The 23,300-nt window shown below is 40.5% G+C and overlaps 1 protein-coding gene across 8 annotated transcripts in view; it reads left to right on the forward strand.

Annotated features, from left to right (window-relative positions):
• The window catches only part of TPO (thyroid peroxidase), a 104,028-nt gene that overhangs the window by 63,669 nt on the left and 17,059 nt on the right, over positions 1–23,300 (forward strand). For 6 of the 8 annotated variants that reach the window (XM_054021484.1, XM_054021489.1, XM_054021482.1 and 3 more), the window contains 2 exons: positions 6,376–6,475; positions 22,232–22,367. In XM_054021484.1, the coding sequence (XP_053877459.1) occupies positions 6,376–6,475; positions 22,232–22,367 (236 nt within the window). Of the gene's footprint in view, positions 1–6,375; positions 6,476–8,987; positions 9,712–12,592; positions 13,077–22,231; positions 22,368–23,300 lie in introns of those variants that run through there. The other 2 variants (XM_054021487.1, XM_054021488.1) reach the window with 2 other exon arrangements.

Here is a 23,300-nt window from a genome sequence, read left to right on the forward strand (position 1 = left end):
AGAGTGATTTAAAATTGTGAGAGCACTTCATATTATTATGCGGATTTCAATCTTCTTAAAAACTTGAAGAGCTCTAGTACTGTTAACTATCCTATGCTGTATAGTCACATAACACCTTCACTCCCTTTTTATGGGTAGGATTCATCATTAGGCCCCAGGCTTTCTTTTCTGAAGTTGGAAACATTTCTCACTCAGTCACAAACCTGTACCAGGAAACTTGATTGGGGAAATTAACGAGTTAAATTGTTGAAATGTTCACCCCACACCTCTCGCATTCAGAACAATGATAAATATTGTAACACTGATTAGTTGCTAATCTTTGGTTTATGAATTCTGCTTTCTCCATTGTCATGTCCTCAAATTAAGGAAGTGACTCAATGGTATTCAGTCATCCTTTACAAAAATGATGACTAGAATAGGAGATAAACTTTACAAAAGGTAGGAAGACACCCCTTTGAACCAATAAAAGAGAGAATGTTTAGTGGCCCATGGGCAAATCATTTAGAAAGAGATTTTCAAAGCACTAAAGGGACATGTAACTCCTAAATCTCCTAGGTGCTTTTGAAAATCTCTCTCTAAATTGTCACTGCTACTAGTGAGTGGTATAATGTGGGCTACTTTTACAAATATATATTATAATGCCATGAAAACCCCTCTTCCACCGACTCCCCTTGTAAAAAATCATACAGTGGAAACTATGGGGGGAACATTTTAGAAGGAAAGGAGTGAAATGGAATGAAGAGAGTGCCATCCAATGGCAGCAGCATATCGGGGTGTATAGCTGAATGATGGGAAGAATTTTGTTTAGGATAACATTTTGCCTGTTTTTTGTCTTATCCAAATATCATCTGTCTGAATTAGAGATATATCCTAACGGTATATCGTTGATGACACACAGCCAGACAGGTAATATTTTTTTCAGTAGTGTGATCTAAAATTGCCAATTTTCCTATGAATTTCTTATGTGAAATTCAGCTGAGTTCTGCTTTTGTTGTGGAAATAAATTCATAATTCCTCTGGGGTCGTGAAGAAATCTCAGTAGAGTATTTCTGTGCCGTATGGGGTTTTATGCCTTACTCTGTGAAGATCTTTGATTCTGAAAAATAAGTGGGGATAATCAGCTGAATAACAACTCCCAGTGTGACGTGGTCAAAAGAGCTAATGCGATCCTGGGATGCATAAACAGGGGAATCTAAAGTAGGAGGAGAGGTTATTTTATCTTTGTATTTGGCACGTGTGCGACTGTTGCTGGGCTACTGTGTCCAGTTCTGGTGCCCACAATTTAAGAAGGATGTTGATAAATTGGAGAGGGTTCAGAGAAGAGTCACGAGAATGATTAAAGGATTAGAAAACTGGCCTTATAGTGTTAAACTCAAGGAGCTCAATCTATTTAGCTTAACAAAGAGAAGGTTAAGGGGTGATGTGATGAGGTGTATAGATAGCAGGCCCTGGTTCTCATGGGAGACTTTAATCACCCTGATATCTGCTGGGAGAGCAATACAGCGGTGCACAGACAATCCAGGAAGTTTTTGGAAAGTGTAGGGGACAATTTCCTGGTGCAAGTGCTGGAGGAACCAACTAGGAGCAGAGCTCTTCTAGACCTACTGCTCACAAACTGTGAAGAATTAGTAGGGGAAGCAAAAGTGGATGGGAACCTGGGAGGCAGTGACCATGAGATGGTTGAGTTCAGGATCCTGACGCAAGGAAGAAAGGAGAGCAGCAGAATATGGACCCTGGACTTCAGAGAAGCAGATTTTGACTCCCTCAGGGAACTGATGGGCAGGATCCCCTGGGAGAATAACATGAGGGGGAAAGGAGTCCAGGAGAGCTGGCTGTATTTTACAGAATCCTTATTGAGGTTGCAGGAAAAAAACATCCCGATGTGTAGAAAGAATAGTAAATATGGCAGGCGACCAGCTTGGCTAAACAGTGAAATCCTTGCTGATCTTAAATGCAAAAAAGAAGCTTACAAGAAGTGGAAGACTGGACAAATGACGAGGGAGGAGTATAAAAATATTGCTCAGGCATGCAGGAGTGAAATCAGGAAGGCCAAATCTCTCTTGGAGTTGCAGCTAGCAAGAGATGTTAAGAGTAACAAGAAGGGTTTCTTCAGGTATGTTAGCAACAAGAAGAAAGTCAAGGAAAGTGAGGGCCCCTGACTGAATGAGGGAGGCAACCTAGTGACAGAGGATGTGGAAAAAGCTAATGTACTCAATGCTTTTTTTGCCTCTGTCTTCACGAACAAGGTCAGCTCCTGGACTGCTGCACTGGGCAGCGCAGTATTGGGAGAAGGTGACCAGCCCTCTGTGGAAAAAGAAGTGGTTCGGAACTATTTAGAAAAACTGGACGTGCACAAGTCCACGGGGCCGGATGCGCTGCATCCAAGGGTGCTAAAGGAGTTGGCGGATGTGATTGCAGAGCCATTGGCCATTATCTTTGAAAACTCCTGGCGATCGGGGGAGGTCTCGGATGACTGGAAAAAGGCTAATGTAGTTCCCATCTTTAAAAAAAGGAAGAAGGAGGATCTGGGGAACTATAGGTCAGTCAGCCTCAACTCAGTCCCTGGAAAAATCATGGAGCAGCTCCTCAAGGAATCAATTGTGAAGCACTTAGAGAAGAGGAAAGTGATCAGGAACAGTCAGCATGGATTCACCAAGGGGAAGTCATGCCTGACTAACCTAATTGCCTTCTATGAGGAGATAACTGGGTCTGTAGATGAGGGGAAAGCAGTGGATGTGTTATTCCTTGACTTTAGCAAAGCTTTTTATACGGTCTCCCACAGTATTCTTGCCAGCAAATTAAAGAAGTATGGGCTGGATGAATGGACTATAAGGTGGATAGAAAGCTGGCTAGATTGTCGGGCTCAACGGGTAGTGATCAATGGCTCCATGTCTAGTTGGCAGCAGGTTTCAGGTGGAGTGCCCCAAGGGTCAGTCCTGGGGCCGGTTTTGTTCAATATCTTCATTAATGATCTAGAGGATGGTGTGGACTGCACTCTCAGCAAGTTTGCAGATGACACTAAACTGGGAGGAGTGGTAGATATGCTGGAGGGTAGGGATAGGATACAGAGGGACCTAGACAAATTAGATGATTGAGTCCAAAGAAATATGATGAGGTTCAACAAGGACAAGTGCAGAGTCCTGTACTTAGGACGGAAGAATCCCATTCACTGTTACAGACTAGGGACCGAGTGGCTAGGCAGCAGTTCTGCAGAAAAGGACCTAGGGGTTACAGTGGACGAGAAGCTGGATATGAGTCAACAGTATGCCCTTGTTGCCAAGAAGGCTAACGGCATTTGGGGCTGTATAAGTAGGGGCATTGCCAGCAGATCGAGGGATGTGATCGTTCCCCTCTATTTGACATTGGTGAGGCCTCACCTGTAGTACTGTGTCCAGTTTTGGGCCCCACACTACAAGAAGGATGTGGAAAAATTGGAAAGAGTCCAGCAGAGGGCAACAAAAATTATTAGGGGTCTGGAGCACATGACTTATGAGGAGAGGCTGAGGGAACGGGGATTGTTTAGTCTGCAGAAGAGAAGAATGAGGGGTGATTTGATAGCTGCTTTCAACTACCTGAAAGGGGGTTCCAAAGAGGATGGATCTAGACTGTTCTCAGTGGTAGCAGATGACAGAAAAAGGAGTAATGGTCTCAAGTTGCAGTGGGGGAGGGTTAGGTTGGATATTAGGAAAAACTTTTTCACTAGGAGGGTGGTGAAGCACTGGAATGGGTTACCTAGAGAGGTGGTGGAATCTCCTTAGAGATTTTTAAGGTCAGGCTTGACAAAGCCCTGGCTGGGATGATTTAGTTGGGATTAGGTCCTGCTTTGAGCAAGGGGTTGGACTAGATGACCTCCTGAGGTCCCTTCCAGCTCTGATATTCTATGATTCTATGATTCTGTGACCCACACAAGGATGAGGAATGTGCAAGAGAGGCCCTGGGGACAAGGATAATCCCATCCCTCTGGCCCTGTCAATCATACATGAGGCCACTAAAAGGGAGGGAACTGCAGTTAGTGGGGAAAGATGAACACAACTGCGCTAAGCAGCAGACTGCAGGAGTGACCCCTGAAGCCTCAGAGGGAATCCCTAGCCAGAAGTCCATCACCCCAGCCCAGACTCCCAGGGTAATAACCATTTAACCCCACAGCAATTGTTTTGCTGTTGTATTTCTTCCATGGCTTTCCCTAGGGCCTCCATGATTACTGCTAGCACTGGGATTACATATTCTCTTTCTGGAAATTCCACTTTTAGTTCCTTTTCTTACTTGACTATTGAATTTGATTAATAGCTTTTTATAATTTAATATTTTGACTTGTAAAGAAAATATAAATTGCTTCATTGGACTATTTAATCAGTTTGTATGATACTTACACAAAAAGCAATTTATAGTTGAGACAAGTTTATTACAGCTCCCCATGGCTAGATCAGAGAAACGCTCCTTCTCATAAAAGGGTGCTAAATTAATAATCCAATAGACTAAATCTTTAGTGCAGAGAGAGCATGGACACTGGCAGGGCAAGCTTCTCAATAATACTCAACTGATAAGTCTCAAGTGTGTTCTGAATGGATCACTTCTAGAGCTGAGAAGATAGTTCATTCTCAGGTATTCAAATCAGGGCTGGCCAGAAAATGTCAATTCTGTTTCACAAAAAATGTTCAGGTTTCAAAAATTATTTCCATTCCAATGCAGAATGAAAATGAAACTTTTTGAAATTCTTTGTGAAAAAACACAGGAGAGTGAGACACTCATCCCAGAATAGCCAGGCGCCTGGTGGTTAGGGCACTCATTTGGGAATTGGGAAACTCAGGTTCAAGTCCCTGCTCCAAATCAGGCCATGCTAGGACTTGAACCCTGGTCTTCCAAATGCAAGAGAAATACCCTGACCACCAAGTGACTGGCTATTCTGGGGTAAGTCTCATTCATTCATATTTTGGTGTCAATGAACCAGCATTTGGCAATGGAAAAATACTTCACTGAAAAATTTCAACCAGCTCTAACTGAAATGTCTGAGACGGTCAACAAAGGTGACATTTATATCAGTTATTATGGTGTCTTTTGTGTATATAGAATCTGAACTGAGTCTGCCAACGTGTGCAGTGTACTTGTAGCCTAGTCGGTCCCAGGATACTAGATAGACAAGGTGGGTGAGGTAATATCTTTTACTGGACCAACTTCCATTGGTGAGAGAGACAAGCTATCGAGCCACACAGAGATTTTCTTCAGGTCTCTGTGTGGCACGGAAGTCTGTCTTTCCCACCAACTTGCTGGTTCAATAAAAGGTATTACCTCACCTTGTCTCTCTGCCAACATATGTCAGGCTAATGAACAGACATTGGATGGTAATGATTTTGATACTGCAAGGGTGATGAATGCCTTTCTCAGTGGGAGTTTTACCTAATTAAGCACTGAGTAAAATCTGACCAAGGATTTCAGTATTTGACTCATCTGTTTCTCCACCTTTCCTCTGTATGCTTTGAGGTGCTTTGAATAGGGAGGGAGCAGTCCTTGTGTTCCACTGAATGCAGGGACTACCATTGTGACTTAGCTAGATGTAGACTATGCAAGAAATGAGGGAAGGCTCCTTATTCCTTTCCTTCCAATTGTGTACCTGTGTAAGGATGAGGTGCAGAATCTGGCACTCTATTTGCTATATAAGCCTGATTTCTTATAGATTGGATAATGATGCATCTTGGTATTATTATTATTTATTTGTATTGCAGAAGCTCTAGTATCATTGTGCAGGCAAGAAACACATAACAAAAAGATGTTCCCTGCCCCCAAAGAATTTACAGTCTAGGTAGAAGATGAGAGACGACAGGTGGAAACAACAGACGGGGGGAGGAATCACAAAGTAACAATGAAACAGTTATGGTCTACAAGATACACAGCAGTCACATCACACCTGCTGGCTAGCCATTATTAAGTAGGGAGTCATAGATTTAAGGCCAGAAGGGACCATTGTGTTCATCTAATCTGACCCCGTCTATAATATAGCCACAGAACTTCCCCAAAACAATTCCTAGGACATATTTTTTGGAAAAAAAAATCTAATCTTGATTTAAAAATTAAACAGTGAGGGAGAATCCACCATGACCCTTGATAGATTGTTCCAATGGTTAATTACCCTCATTGTTTAAAATATACACATTATTTCCAGTCTGAATTTGTCTAGCTTCAACTTCCAGTATTTTATAGATAGCAGTGGAGAGGCTGAAAGAAAGATTTGAAGGAGAACAATGTAGTGGCCTTGCAGTTCTTCCTATTTATTGCAGAAAGTATGAAGTTACTTGTTAGAAAACTACTATGACTGACACGTTAATACCATTTGCTGTTTTTGCTGATGCAAATGAAACATGGCTTTTTTTCATGTTTCAGATTCTGGAAGGATTCCTAAAGGCTCTTTAATCTCCATCATTTTAGGAGTTACTATGGTCAGTGGTTTGGCAGTATTAAGCTGGATAGTAATTTGCCGGTGGTAAGTTTTACTTTTTTTTTTTCATCTGTTTTATCTAGAAAAGCAGTCATATTTTTCTTCCCTCTTGAAACTTTCCTTACTTCAGTCTTTTTCTTTCTATATAGTCAACAGGTGACAGGAAGTTATCTATTTGTGATCCTCTGTAGAGTGTAATTCTGACTAATGTAACCATTAGATATTCAAGTCTCTTTATTATATTTTTGTAATGAAAATATGAATAGGCATTATCCCACCTTTGGGTGCTGCAAAGAACATCAAATGGAATTTCAATGATACCTAAGATTTTTCAGCTAACTAATTTATTTCAATTGAAATACTATCTCATTAGAGATAAAAGTGCTCTGAAAGATGGGGGGAAATAAAGGGTGTTTTTGCAAGTGAAATACTTTTTAAAAGAAAACCACTTGCTGCTGCTTTCACTTCTGTGCCTGTGAGGTCATTGACTAAGTTTAAGAGATTGGTTCTGTAGATGACCTTTTAAGATCCTGGGTTCATAAACAGAATCCTGCTCTCTGGGGGAATGAGGCTGTTGGAACCTATTGGCAAGATTCGGAGGAATAAAAGTAGTAACACACATCTTTAGGGCCCTGAGCCTGCTGCCGCTGAAATAGTGGTAAAATTCTCCTTGATGTCAGTGGTGCATGTCACAAACATTGTCTGATTACTCTTTCTAAAATCTCTGTGAAGTACACATTATCATCCAGATTTTCCAAATGGGAAACTGAAATGTTAAAGGCCTGATTTTTAAAGCTGTCCTTCTTGCATAAAATTGTGCCCACATTTAATTGTGGATTTAAATGCTAGCATTTAGACATAGCTCAGTTAGGAATACAGTTTATCCTGCCAAAATCCCTTTTTTCAGTTGCCTTCAGGGAAACAGTACTTTTTTTGCACACTCACTTGCATCCTACTTTGTGTTTATTGTGCATTCTTTTAAAGTGTTGAATGGTACACCATTGCTAGAGACTTGTATTTGTCACAGTACATTTTGCACAAATTTTGGAGCTCAGGCTTAGGACCCTTTGAAAGCCATTCAATCTGAAAAAAACTATCAGTGGCCACTCATGGCTTTAATTGGCTTTCATTTTTAATCTGGGCTTTAGGGCAAGGACAGTCTGCTGTAATCGTGTTACCTTTCTGTGTCAAATGCACCTAGAGCCTATATAAGACATTTCTTTAAGCACTGCTATAAATCAAAGGAAGAAATAGAATGAACTTTCCTTACTGCAGTGCAATAGGTATGATGCTGAAAGCACTGACTAATCACAGCAGGCTCTCCAGTTGGCCAGCAGTCTCAACATTGCACCCTGTAGGGGGAGGAAATCCAGCTGACTGGGGATGAAAAGAAGCATGACATTTGACACATTTGTCAAGCCCATGACAAAAATGCTGCCTTTGTTTAAATTAGCAGTTTTGCCATAGGTGTCATTGGAGCCCTAGGCATTGTTATTTTCAGGTTTAGATGGGGAAAAAATAATCCATGACTTTTGACATTTGGGATTTTTCAAGTGGGTGGGTTGACGTGCTTGTAAATAAACAAATGAATTCATTTCACTGAGAAACTTGAGAACTGCAGGCTAAACTCTGGGCTGCAAAGGAGGTTAAGGAAGAGCACCAATTAAGCAAAAAATATTGGGGTGATACAAGGGAGCAGTATAGTGTACTCTCAGAGACACCTGTTATTTCTTTAAAGGGTAGGAAGGTTTCTTTCTTACACAGCATAAAATCAAAACAAAAGATATACATTCAAACAAAATTGGAGCATTAGATTGTATTTACAAATGTTGTTTATGACATAGAGCAACTACTAAGTTTGTTCATATTGAATATTTAAATATAAATGTCAAGTCCATAGACACATTGCACACAGACAAGCTCAGACATTGCTACTGTTGGGATAACTAATGCACAAGCAATTCAAGGTAAAGGAGTTCAGATCATAAGCACTGGACTCACTCTGAAAAATCAGCAAATCTTCCTTTTCCCCAGCTTGGTGTTTCATGGTCTTTTAGAGGATGCAAAGCAAAAAATGTGATTTTTACACCTTGTGGCTTTGCAGAACAACTTTATCCTGCTGATCATGGAGTGCATGAACAAGGGGAGGCACTTAGTGTGCTGAATTTAATCACAATTATTGTCGTCATCCTCCCCACCCATTTCCTCCACCTGTTGTTGTCCCATCATAAGAGTAGTCTGCAAGGCCTTTGTGGAAGAGACTGTTGTTGTTTTTTTATTATATATGTAGAGAGTACCTAGCACAATGGGTGGCATTAGCATTTTGAAGACCCTGGAAATATTAGTATTTGATGGACCCCATCAAGGTAGCATTGAGGATTGCAACTGACCTACAAAGTGAACAATAATGGATGAGAACCACTTTCTCCATTATTTCTTACCAGGATTTACCCCTCCTTAGTTTAGGAAAGCACTCTCTCTAATAGTCTAAGATCTAGATTAATTACTGACTTGACTGAAAGCAAATTATTTTATTTATTTTTCTGTCTCTTTCTAGGAGCTCATAGAATAATGTACAGTGCCACACCACTGTGTCAGAACTTTAGTAAAGGCAAATAAACTAAGACTGAGGGCACTATTCAACTGGCCGAGATGTAAAACAAAGGTTCTGACCCTTTGTGCTAATTAAACATCCCATGGCTGCTTGTGTAAATGAGAGATTGAGAGTTACATTCCAAGTGTCTGTGCGCTGTGATGCTTTAGGGAGTTTTTGACATTTCTCACCAAGACGATAACCACCCCTGTCAACTAGGAAGTATTTAAATTAAATCAACTTTTTACAACAAAAACAGAATATTACCTTATAAGAATTATTAACTTGTTCACTATTTCCCTTTCTGTGATGAGAATTTTCAGGGTTTAGCCATCCTGGGTTATTGTCTTTAGACAAAATCCAAATTGCTCAGCTGCTTCAGGGGCATTTTTCAATGAGAATAGTTCTGAATGTGTCTTTAGTTTTTTTCTATCCCAGCTAACTGTGTGATTATAATTTTTGTCAAGGCTTGTGATCAGCTGCAAATGCAGCAGCTAAATACTGTATTGATACAAACGTATGAGCTACTGACCCCTTAAAAATTGTGGAAGTGCTTGTTGCCACAGGGGTATTGAGTGCTAAGACATCTTTTAAACCAGCTAAACTGTGCCATGCTACAGAGGCTGATCTGACTAATAACCTGAATTAAGTCCTGACACCTACTTCTGTTTTTGTCTAAATTCAAATGTAAATTTTAAGTTTAAACTATTAAAAATACATGACAATGATACACTAAAATTTTATCAGAATCGTGGTTACGTTTTAGAGTTATTCTAGTCACAATGAGCTTTGACCCATTTAAGACCATTTCTGAGTGAACTATCCCACTATATCCTTCTCCCATATTATTTAAATAAAAGCAGAACTCAGTCTGCAGAGCTACTTAACATGGAATGAGCGCTAACACTTTAGGGTGAAATCCTGTCCCATTGACGACAATGACAAAACTCCCATTGAGTTGAATGGGGCCAGAACTATAGCATTTGTGGTGTTGTAGCACTGTTCCCTCTGATACATTTTTGAACCTGTGATGTATGTAGCTATGATTCTTTGTTTTATGGTCGGTGGTACAGTTCTGCACATTTAACCCTGCTCCGTGGTCTGCTCCAGGAATGCTCACTCAAGTCTCAGGCCTCTAGAGCTGTGTCTATCCTGCAATTAAAAGCCCATGGCTGGCCCATACCAGCTGACTTAGGCTCATGGGGCTTGGGCTTGCAGTTAATTGTGGAGTAGGGTTTCAGGTTCGGGCTCGGACTGCTGCCCGGGCTCTAGGACCATGCAAGATGGGAAGGTCCCAGAACATCTACACTGCAATTAAACTGCCACTTAGACCAAGTCCTGTGAGCCTGAGTCAGCTCTCATAGGCCATCCATGAGTGTCTAATTGCAGTGTAGACATACCTCTATCTATCACCGCTCTTCAGCTCCCATGCAATTCACTCAGTGGCGGATTAATAATTTTGCCGCCCCTAGGCCGGGAAATAATTGCCGCCCTGGCCCTGCCCCGACTCCGCCCTTTTCCTGCCCCCATTCCAACCCCCTCCCCAAAGTCCCCACCCCAGCTCCTCCCCCTCCCTTCCCCTATTGGATCCCTTCCCCAAATCCCCGCCCCCGGACCCGCCTCTTCCCCCAGCGTGTGGCGTTCCCCCTCCTCCCCCCTCTCTCCCTGCCCCGCGAAACAGCTGTTTCGCGGTGCAAGCACTGGGAGGGGAGAGAAACAGGACACCGCGGCACACTTGCAGAGGAGGCAGAGGTGAGCTGGAGCAGGGGGGCGGGGCGCGGAGGGGAGGGGAGCTTCCGCCCCTGAAAATTTGCCGCAATAATACAGTGCTGAATTCACTGTGTTAATCCCAGCAGGTCTGACTAATGTCCAGCCCCTGTGCTTCTTTTTTTCTCTCTTCAAGGGCAATGACCAGTGAATGCCAGTGATTATAAGTAATCAAACGGCTCTGTCAATGCAGGGTACATTTATTTAAGGACAAAAGCTTACAGAGAAAACATATAAAACAATGAAAGGCTCTAAACACTTTACCACTAGCCTCTCCCCCCTCCCGCTCCAATCAGTCTTATGGAAATGCTGGCAGGTTCTATTCCTTCCAGCTCTTCTGCAAGATTTGCTCCCACTCTTCCCCCCCCCCCTCCAAAAGGTCATGTCAGGTTATTGAATCAAAATGAAGGCCCTCTCTTAGGTTAAAATATACCTTTTATACCTTTCTGTGTCTTGGGCTTGTTGGGCCTCCTGTACTGCAAACTAGTACCAGTGAATGGTACTTCTCTGGAGCGCTCTGCAATCCCAGGGGCTGCAGTAATTATTCCCACTGTTTTTAGTTCCTCGAGGAGCTGTGGTAACCCTCTCCCATGGAGTAGAACACAACAATATGTAGAACATTCATAAGGTTAATACAATATTCCCCTAAAGATACTGCATGTGGTTGCAATATCTGTCACATGCTGCACCTTTAAAATTCAGGAGTCAGTGTATCGGTTTATTAGAGGGAAGGGACATGAGGGAATTCAAGATGGGGGATCTTACAGAGTGAGATCTCATGCTGTGTTTTCTCTCTCATGGAGATTTTATATTCTTTGTTTTTTTGTTATAGAAAACCCCATCATCAATTTTCTTTGTCTTCCATTGAGCCAAATGGTTACTTTTGTTTTAGATTAACAAAGACAACAACAGAAGATGGAATGAATACACAAGCTCCATGAGAGAAAGTGTAACTTTCACTCTGTAAGACTGTCCATTCTGAAAGTTTCCTAATCCTTTCCTGGCAGTCATGCTTCTTACAATTAAAGGCACAGCACATAGAAAACAGAATCTTAACTACATTCACCTTGGAATGTAAGGGGATATGAATGACATCTAAGACCAAGGCTCTGGCTATTTTGGTCATAAAAGATCTTCTGGAAGGGGTGCTGGAACTAGGGGTGCTGGAGGTATAGCCGGACCTCCTGGCTTGAAGTGGTTTCCCTCATATACAGGGTTTACAATTTTGTTCAATGGCTTTCAGCACCCTCACTATAATCGGGTTCCTCAACATGTCTGCCAGGGAGAAGAGTCTCTCATTGATGAGACTTAAGATGGCTGAGGAGTCCAATTCATGCTCTACAGGTTTTTTCACATATATGAGAGGTGGTTGTTTGGAGAGAGCACAACTCCTGGCCATGATGCCAGGATTCTCCTTTCTCTGTCATTTCTCAGCCTCTAGAACAGTGTTTCTCAAACTTTTGTACTGGTGACCCCTTTCACATAGCATGCCTCTGAGTGTGACCCCCCACTCCTATAAATTAAAAACACTTTTAAATATATTTAATACCATTATAAATGCTGGAGGCAAAGCGGGGTTTGGGGTGGAGGCTGACAGCTCACACTCCCTGCCCCAAGTAATAACCTCGTGACCCCCTGAGGGGTCCCGACCCCCAGTTTGAGAACTCCTGCTCTAGAGCAAGGCAATTCTCTTCAAAACAGACTGAGGCTTGATGTATGATGTGATGCCATTGCAGTCTATTACTAGCCAGCTTGTCCCAATTCATGGGGTCAATGGCTCCCTTCTTATGATATACTTTCAGGGTGTCCTTGTAGGGTTTTGTCTGTCCCCCGTGGGTCCTCTTACCATGACAAAGTTGAGAAAAGAGGATTTGCTTCAGAAGACAAGTATCAGCCATCCGCACACAATGACCAGACCAACGAAGTTGATGTTACATAACATTTGCCTCAACACTCGTGATGTTAGCTGCAGAGAGGATGCTTGCATTGGTGCAACAGTCTTCCCATCTGATATGGAGAATCTTCCTAAAGCATCACTGGTGGTACCACTCCAGATGCTTATGATGGCTTCGATATGTCACCCATGTCTAGCACCTGAAAAGAAGAGTGGAACTATAAAACCCTTTTTCAACGCCACTGTCCAATGGTGATTTTCACAAGAAAATGAGTGCTAAAGCAATCCCCTGGAAAAATATTGGGGGGAAGGGTACTACAATTACAACTCACTTGTCTATATTCTATTTTTGAGATCAGTTAATTGTTAGTCAATTCCCCTCCTATAAATCCTGCTGTGTAAAACTGTGGTGCAGATTGGTTGCTTTATTTCCATCCCCACAGTGGCTGCATTTCAGCAATATGCACATGCAGCCTCCTTAAAATCTATTGGGATGTAATGTGCTATTTAAACAGAAGGTGTTCTGTATATATGATCAGTGGGGAAACCCAAATGGAAAAAGAAGGAGTAAAATAAAAGGAAAAGCGACAGATCATCATGAATGAGTAAAGATCACTGAGCCATGAACTATCAAATTAGAAAATATGCTGGAAAGTCCACTTTGCAATTTTACTTTGCAGATATAGACCTTGGCAGTATAATAGAAATAATATTTTTTGCAAAGATAGGCTTTTTTACAATATAAGCCATATAAAATGTGCTAGAGCAGTTTTCCTATTTTCTCCTTTTTCCAGAACAAATGTATTTCTTGTGGCTATTTCTCAGAATCTTCCACTCTTTTACTGTTAAACGTTCTCTCTCCCTGTTACAATAACAGACTGTAATGCCATACAAGCCCTGAAGAAACCTCCTCTGAAATTAATCCCTGGATACAGCTAGGAGAGGTGGGGAGTTTTATTTAAGATCATTTATTACTAAATTATCTTCTCTACTGCAAAACACAATAGACACTGACTGGTAATTTATGTAATAAAAGAAATAATAATTATATGTTTACAAAGTAACCCTTCAGGCTTGTCTGTATGACAGGGCAATGAGCACCAGCGGGGTATGATTTCTAAAGGGCACCAACATGTTACACACTAACTGGCCCGTTTAGACCCTGCTGGCATGAACTAAAAGTTCCCTATTACTACATAAAAATAGGAAATTTTCAGTTCACAGTAGCAGGGTCTCCATGGGCCAGTTAATGTGCAACCCATTGGTGTACTTTAGAAATTACACCCATTTAGTGCACATTGCTGAGCAGTATAGACAAGCCTGTAGAGACAGTGAGCCTGATTCTCATTTACAGCAAGGTTCTTTTACCCTCTGGAGTGTAACTATAATTACAGCAACCATTCTAAACTAGCAAATCTATACAAGAGAGATTTTTGGAAGGGAAGTAAAAAAAAAATAACTTGTTCAATTGAAATTGCAGGAGGAGGGAATTAGACAGGAGAAGGTAATCATCCATGTTGGTATTTAGCCAGAAAAATACGTTTAACACCTTTCAAATTATCACTGAGAAACAGTTAAGTGGTTCTTGAGAATTTGTAATGAGCAAACTGAGCATTTAAAAAACATTATTCACCAAGTTGTTTCCTCTGGTCTTCCCAGTTCATCTCATCTTCTCCACTTGTGTTATTTAGAACAATAAGGTTTTCAGGGCAAGGTTTGTCTCTTTTTTTATATCTTGTATAGTTTAGAGCTTAACTGATACTAATAAAGAGTCAGTAGAAGAAAATATTGTGGGTAAGGGAAGTGCATGGAGGAAAGATGGGATGCAGTTATTAGTAGCATATGAAGTGGGGATCTAGAGATTATATCATATTCCCTACTATATAGCCCCCTTACTCTGAACAAACAAATGGCAGTATTTTATACTGGAATATCTTTTTTTTCAGAGAGAGCCACTAAACAAAGCTAGAGATCTAAAAATGCTTAAAAGATGGGTTATGCCAGGCCTAGATCTGAATTTTATGGTGGTCCCATAGAAGTCACCTAAATGAAATCCATGAGAATACTTGTGTGCTTAAAGTTAAGCACATATATAGGTCATGAGAAGGATCCGAGCCTAAATTACTCATAATATAGAGATTAATTAGATGTCCTCATTCTGGGGGTAGAGACTTGAAGACCTTGGAAAAAACATGATTCAGAAGTGCTCTAAGAAGGAGAAACGAATGCTCATGTATTTGATAGAAAATAACTGCTTTTAACAGCATCGAAATGCAGAGTCATAGACTAAATTCCAAAAGTAATGAGGTGTGGAGGGAGACAATAAGTACTTCAGAAGCATGGAGCACTTTTAAAAATATTATTTGAAATTGTTCCCAAAGCCTTTGATGAAGAATATGACTTTGGTTATTTTTTGCTTACCAGACGTGAAATATAAATGAAAGAGATAATGTTACAGTGCTGAAAAATGGTTATGTTACTAACAGGTTTTATATTTACTTAAGTTTTTGGTGGCTAGGAAAGGTAGTTTTCACACTAGGAAACTAACTTTGTTCTGGAATACTGTTACACCCAAGAACCCCTGGGTTTCAAATCTGGTGCTGTTGTTGGCATCCTTTCAGCTGCAAAAGATAGTGGGAATTGCAGCCTATGATGTAGATGGGTTGCAATGTCTCATATGACTGAATAGTCCAATCCAAGATTTAAAGCAAACAAAAGAAAGTATTTTTTCACACAACGCACAGTCAACCTTTGGAACTCCTTGCCAGAGGATGTTGTTAAAGCCAATACTATAACAGGGTTAAAAAAAGAACTACCAGTAGATAAGTTCATGGAGGATAGGTCCATCAATGGCTATTAGGCAGGATGGACAGGGATGGTGTCCCTAGCCTCTGTCTGTCAGAAGCGGGGAATGGGCGACAAGGGATGGATCACTTGATGATTACCTGTTCTATTCATTCCCTCTGCGTCACCTGGCATTGGCCACTGTCAGAAGCCAGGAGACTGGGCTTGATGGACCTTTGGTGTGACCCAGTATGGCCATTCTTATGTTCTTATTTGCATGATCTTTGGCAGTTATGGCAAATGTACGTATCTTGGTTGGGAGCTGTTTGCTTCCTACTGGCTCTTTTCTCATCAAGCTGTAGGAACCACTTTGATACCCAGATAGAGATGATGTCACCACTTGTTATGATCACTTGCCAAGATTTGCCATTGGTCAGGATCAATTCCTTCATATCTCGCTTGCATGTGTCTTTATAGCGAAGCTTGGAAGTCCTGTTGTTCTTGTTTCCTCTGATAGTGTGTAGCATGTCCTTGGGTATGTATCCATCTTCCAACCTACTCAGATGGCCCAGCCAATGCAGTCATCTTTGTTTGAGCAGGGCTATCACAGTTGGTCAATTTGCCCTTTGAAAAACCTCTGCGTTGGTGACTTTATCCTGCCATTTGGTGTTGGGTATGTGGTGTAAACAGCATAGGTGGAAACTGTTTAATCTTTTCTCCTGATGAGCATAAGTTGTCCATGTTTCCCCACTGTACATGAGAATGCTGAGGACACAAGCTTGGTACACTAGCATTTTGGTCTTGATTGTAAGCTTTGAGTTGTTCCATTCTCTTTTAGTCAGTCTGCTAAAGGTGATGGCAGCCTTTCCAATGTGAACATTTAGTTCTTCATCCAGTGAGAAGTAGGTGGTCACTGTAGAACCTAAATAGCTGAACTTTTGGACTACTACTAGCTGGTTTGCATTTAAGGTAATTGAAAATCTTGAAAATCTAATACAACCGTTTTCTTGATGCTGATGGTGAGAGCAAATGCCTGACAGACACTTGAAAAGCAGTCCATGAGTTCTTGTAGTAGATCTTCATTGAGGGCAATGAGGGCAGCATCATCAGTAAATAGAAATTCCCTGATTAGCACCTTTTTGAGTTTGATCTTTGACTTAAGTTGGGACAGGCTGAAGAGTTTCACATCTGATCTTGTGTGGAGGTACACTCCATCTTTCATGCCTTAAATGCACAGTTCAAGAGTACCAAGAAGAAGATTCCCAAAGAATGTAGGGGCAAGAACACATCCTTGCTTCACTCTGCTTTTCATCTCAAAGCAGTCTGAAGTAGACCCATCAAACTGGACAGTTGCTCTCATGTTGTTGTGGAATGAACATATAAGAGTTAACAGGGGTGGTGGGAATCCTATCTTTTCTAGTATTGCAAATAGATCTGCTATGCTGACTGTTCACAAAGACCACGTAAAATGGTCAGTTTTGCTCTCTGCACTTTTCTTGGAGTTGACGCAGAGAAAAAATCATGTCTATAGTTGATTTTCCAGCCCTGAATCTGCGGTGTGATTTAGAGTAGACAAGAGCTAAGCAAGGCCATTGATTTGCTATCAAGTGGCAAGGCTCCTGGAAAAGATGGCATCCCAGCAGAAATCCTCAAGTGTGGGAAAGACAGCCTATTACCATATCTTCATCAGCTGCTACTTAAATGCTGGACAGAGGGTGAGATACCACAAGAGATGTGTAACACAAACATTATTACTTTGTATAAAAATAAAGGCAAAAATGGCAATTGCAACAACTACTGGGGTATCTCGCTACTAAGTGTAGCAGGAAAAGCTTTCGCAAAAGTCATCTTAGTGCACCTAGAACAACTGGCGAATCAGGTGCTGTATGACTTGGGTAAGTCATTTAGAACATGTTTACACTTGCTTTAAGTTCATATGAGTTAGAGGTCTGTTTTTAAAGGCTGGAGGAGAGAGTATTTCAGGAGAGCTGAGCTACAGTGGAGTTTCACAGGAACACATTATCAGCACCCTCCCTGATTATTCTCTAGGGCAATGCGACTCCACATCACCCCCAATTCAGAGATGTGCTTAAATCCCAAAATTCACTGCCAAGTGTACATGTCTGCTTGGGACTGTACATTATAAGTAGTGGTTATTAACTTGTTGAATTCAGAATTGTAAAGGGATAGTAGTGATGCTTTATAAGATTATCCTCTGTAATGAGGCCAAGCCAAGGTCATTGTCACATGGCTAATTCCCATAGCAGGAAGACAGCCAGTTCAATAAGTTAAGACTATCTAGAGCACCAGATTACTCTTTTCCCCTGGTCCTGAATCAACAGTCTTTATGCTTGTTTCACCTTTTTGACCTCATTCTCCTGTAGATGTTGTCTAAATCATCTTTCTCATGTATTGGCTGAATGACTTTAACACACCAAAGTACTGGTCTGAAAATTGGCTTGTATTGTTCATGGATAGCTAGTAGTGAATAAAGTTTGATCTCCTACTTTACCTTTCATACAAAACAGAAATGTATACACTCTCTTTGAACTGTCTGTGCTTATACCAATAGAGCAACTATACTGATACTTGATCATTGTGATGGAAGCAGTTAATTTTAGTTTATTTTCTTCTGGTAATATTTTCAAAAGTACATAAGTGTTTTAGGAGCCTAAGTCCAAAAGTGACTTGGGTACCTAGGTCCAGCTGCTCAAAGTTATTTAGGCACCTAACATATTGATTTCAAAGGAAGTTAGGTGCCTAATTTCCTTTGATGATCTTTGTGCTAACTCCTAAGTGCCTAAATTTTACCCTTCTCCATTTTAGGGTGGAGGGATGTTACCTTTTTCCCTATAAGTGTTGTAACACAGGCATTAGATGTTGTTATGAAAAACATCCTTTTAAACCAAACATAATGGAAAAAAGAGGAAATAAAATATTAAATTAACCATGAGTGTATATGCTTTGATAATGTTAAATCAGGAGCTGATCAAAAAATTGAATTTCCATGCCTCAGGAAATCCCAATATTTTGATTTTTTTTTTCTTTCTGAATCAGGAAAAAAAATCAATTTTTTTCAGAGATCAGAAAGTTGAGAAGAATTTATAATCAATTTAGAAATCTTAAAACATTTTCTTATAATATTTTCAATTGAAATGAAATACTTTGACATTCATGAATTGAAGCATTTAATTTCTGTTTGTTGAGCAGAATTTAAATGTTTTGTTTTGACGCATGATATTGAAATGAATCTGTCGACCTGCCACACTGCCTCATAGGAGTTGTAGTTTGGGTTCCTCATATACCCATTCTCTTCTATGGATTGGGCTTCCCAGCCAGACTATATTTCATGTGATGCATTGCAGTCACAGGCTGTGATGTCTCATGGAGGTTCAACCATAGGGGAGACTGTGATGTAGCATGGAAGAGGTAGCTAACTGGGGAGAAGAATATGGTCATCTCCTATGTGACATCACGACAGCTCAAGTGGACACAGATTAATAGCAAAATGACAGGAAACAAAATGTTTTGACTCAGTTTGACAAATCAAAATGTTTGAATTTGGGATGACCCAGCCCAAAACTACATATTTTGTTTAAGTTTTCCCAACATAAAGATGAAATTTCTGTTTCATAGAAAACATTTTGAAGGAAAATTTCCATCCAGCTCTAGTTAAATCATTGCTACATACATCATATTCACTCAGACAAATCCTCAGCTGGTTTAAAAGGGGGTAGCTCTGCAGAATCAATGAAGATATGCCAAGTCATAGCAGCTGAGGATTTGGCCCACTGTTTGCCTACACTGAATACTGCAATGTTACATGGGGAAGAAGATACCCCCTCTCCACATTTCTCCTATGGAAAAGGCAATTTTTCATGTACCATCCATTCAACAAGAAATTTGAAAATGTTCAGTTTTATTGTAAATACACCAGGAAAGGAGTTTGAATTAAATTGTGCATAGATTAGGTATGGTTTTATTTTAAAGAAAGCAAAGCATTGACTATGTACAGATATATAAAGAATATTACACTATAACTAGTATAAAGACTATGCTAATTACAGATATATAATACAGATGGTAGGGGCAGGGCCAGTGGATCTGCAACTAACTGGATTCACTGTCCCACTTCCCCAAAGCTAGGAGAATACAGCAGCTCTCTGGGTTGGCATAGCCCAGAGGCTGGAGTAGTAGCTGCAAAAAAAAGTTCTGCTGCTGCTCCATAACCTGTAGGAAATGAATTCATTCCATTCACTCCCCGCAAACCTTCCCCAAATACACACTATTTACTCGGGCTGTGCAAGCTTTACCACCTTCTATCCCATTTTGTTTGCACTGTTCTCTTTCCATTATCAAGAACGGGGTTGAGAGGAAGAGCTCCAGGGAAATATTAGTGCTTAGAAAGGTTAAGTGGCATTTTGGAAGCAAATTAATTTATTCATCTTCAGGCAAATCAAAGGCAGGGACCACAACAGTGTAAATGTCCTAAAGAAACAATTTCATCCAGTCTGTGGGGAATCCATTGCATGAATGACCAGTAATGTCTTCATGTCTTCCCTACCAGAGAAGAGATTATAAGCTATGAAAGTCTCTATGGGGTCTGTTTTCCCTGGTGATTAGTGTAACTCTTATTAAAATCACTTGGAGTTACACTTACGAAAGAGGATTTCTGATCCAATACCCATTGAACCTGGATCAGGCCCTCAGAGGAGAGGAGGCATGTTTATGTTAGACTAGTTTAGTCCATTCTTTATGGATAAAAAATGATATTTTCCAAATACATTTCAGATACTAAAATGATCTTGATGGCATTAGTCACTGATACCTTTGCCGGGTGTCATTCTCAAACACTATGTGTTTGGGTCACATAATGCAGTGTGTGAGTGAACGTAGGACTGAAGGAATGCACCTTTAACTCTGTTTCTATCAAAATATGATGTGAATACTTCACATAGCACCACTTTCAAATGTATCATTCTATTGTTTTCCCATAAGCCTCCTTTGCCTTCTTATATTCGTCCACCTGTCAGATAATAGGCAATGATGATAAGCGGACACTTCATGGGATTAAATCTTTTGACTGCCCCATGGATCATATAAAGCATATCTCCATTTGGATGATTCAGAGGAAAGGAACAATGTAACACTTGTACTGAGCTAATTTACGTTTGACCCACTTACATGTTCAGCATGCTTAACAGCCAAAATGCAGCCGGAAGATTGTACAGGTGATGAATTAGCAATGCTTCATCAGCATCCTCAAATAGCATTGTGCTAAATCCCAGCTCCAAATTCACATTTCATGCAGCTGAGTGCTCTTACCAACATTTTTCATAATGTCTCTGTAGATGCAGATTGTGAACATGCCTTTAACCAACACATTTTTACAATATTTACTTGAAAGAAGTCGATTACTTAGGAGGCTAATAAAGGGTGTCAGCTGCTTTCATTTAAGATCACTAATTTGAACACCAGCACTCTTTTGTAACGAATAAGGCTCTATATCTGTCACGGCCCTGACTTTGGTGACATAACACATGACTTTGTAACGTGGCTTATCTGTGAGACATCATCAGATGCTGCGCCTGTGTTTGCTGATGGTGGTCTAGTGACACGACACTGAAAAAATGGATCAAATCTCTAAAAGGTATTTTTCAATATTTTCTCTGCCTTAGTTAATAAATGTTGGAGGAGAAATTATTATGGAGAGTTGCCCCTTGAAGAGTTAGGGCCCAGTCCTGCAAGCTGAGCTGCACAGGTGGTCCCTGCAGCTGTGCAGAAACCTGTTGAATTCAGTGAGGCACCACACAAGGGCAGGGATCCTCCTGTGCAGGTCAGTGAGCAGGACTGGGGGCTTAATGGATAATATTTGGAGACAAAGTTCAGTTATTGAAGTGTGAAATACTATTTCCTGCTTCTAGTGCAAATCTCAATTTTCTTCAGTACTGTTGCATCTATTTATGTATTCCAATAGATTAGAATTTAGAAGAAATGCAAAATGTTTTTTACCAAAAAAAAAAAAAAAAAGGTACTCAGCTGTGGGTTAAATCCTGCCTGTGCAAAACAGAACCAAACTGGGAGTGGGAGGGAAGCTGGGTGGGAATAATGATACCTCTCTGCCAGAGAAGCATATTTGGCAGTCTATATATATAGCATGTTCCTCAAGCTTTTTCAGGTTGTTAAACCCTTATTCAAAGTCTAAAAATGTCACGACATCTTCACATTCACAATAAAAGTAAGAGCAAAAAATTATATTACAACTACTGCCACCACTACTACATTTAACCTGACAGACTTTGAAGGTTTTGGCCATCCCAAAGTTTTTTTGGACATTTTGTTATCCGTGCTTTAGAATTGTACAGCTTGCACCCCCTGCACCTCAATTGCCTTTTGTGATTCCCTCCTCCCTGACCAGCTAATTAGTTAAGTGCTGATTCAGAGAAACATCCCTATTCAGGCAATAAGCACTTAAACATGTGCCAAAATATAAGCACATGCTTAAGTGCTTTACTGAATCATCAGTGTCTTAAAATAGAAGTAAAATGTTCACCTCTTCTCCTTTTTAAATGTCTCTTATTCTGCAGTTTGGAAATTGTTATATATTTCTTTGCCCTCACAGGTTTGAGTAAGACTTCAGGTTTGATCTCATAGTTATGTAAACTATACTTCCCAATAACTATTTAACAGTTTAGGACATATATTTTGATTTCATGCTGAATTGTGGCAGTTTGATAATAACATGTTTGTTTGTTTTAAACAGGACGCAGTCTGCTAATGGATCAGCTCAAGCAAACATGTTAAAGGATAGAACACATCTATCTGCAGAAACAGACAGCAAAAAACACCATGAAATGAAGACTTCACAGCCCAATATATTAGTTGATCCAGCTGATAAGGTATAATGTGTCTCAAAACAGCAGGGAATTTCTTAAAGTTTGAGTGAAATCCTGTCCAATTGACTTTGATAGGAGTGTTCTCACTGAGTTTTATAGGGCCAGTGTTTCATCCCCAAAATGTAATTTTAGGCCAGGTTTTCAGCGGGCCTCCAAAAATACATTGACAAAACAGAGGGTACTGTTTGACGGTTGCTGTTTGACATTTTTATATGACCAAGTGCTCATATTTAGGCTAAGGGCATGAAAAATGGATGTGCTAGCAAGTTCTGTAGCACATCTTTAGAGGTCCGCAGAAAATGTATGCATCTTTAGAGGTGTGCGGGTATGTGGGGCTCTCTTATATCTCATTAGTACAGGCTCTTTCGTTCAGTAATTTTAAGCATATGCTTGTCTTCTAGTTTAGTAGTAAATGTAAATAAATAAGCAAATAAAATTCTTGCCTCAGAAATAGGAATGAATAAACAGATTCAGATCAAGAAAAATGTATCAGCCACCCCTGAAACCAAACATCAACTGAACCTTTTTTCCTTTCCCTGGGAAGAGCTAGAGGAGGAAGGATTATGTTAGATACAGGAGACCCAGAGATATCAGCAGAAAGGTAGCAATAGGCTGGAGTAAATCCATGGATCCAGAATAAATGGGAAGTAGAATTGTTTTCAGATAAGGGATGATACATTTTCTTTGTCCATATGAGAAAGTAGGCAGTGTTATTGTGCACAAATTGGGTAACAGGGACTTTAGGTCACCATACAAAAGGGAATTATAATAGCCACGGCAAGAAGAGATAGAGGAATGGGTAAAGTTTTCAGCAAAGATGGAGCAAAGGCATTGCCGTACATGAACAATAAATAGGCGCTCAACCTGCAGTCGGATCCATGAGAACAAACACCCTGCCCATTGCATATCAGGGCCATCATCTGTAAAGTATGAGAA

Source organism: Malaclemys terrapin, chromosome 3 (genome assembly GCF_027887155.1).
Source record: "Malaclemys terrapin pileata isolate rMalTer1 chromosome 3, rMalTer1.hap1, whole genome shotgun sequence".
NCBI classification, from domain to species: Eukaryota; Metazoa; Chordata; order Testudines; family Emydidae; genus Malaclemys; species Malaclemys terrapin.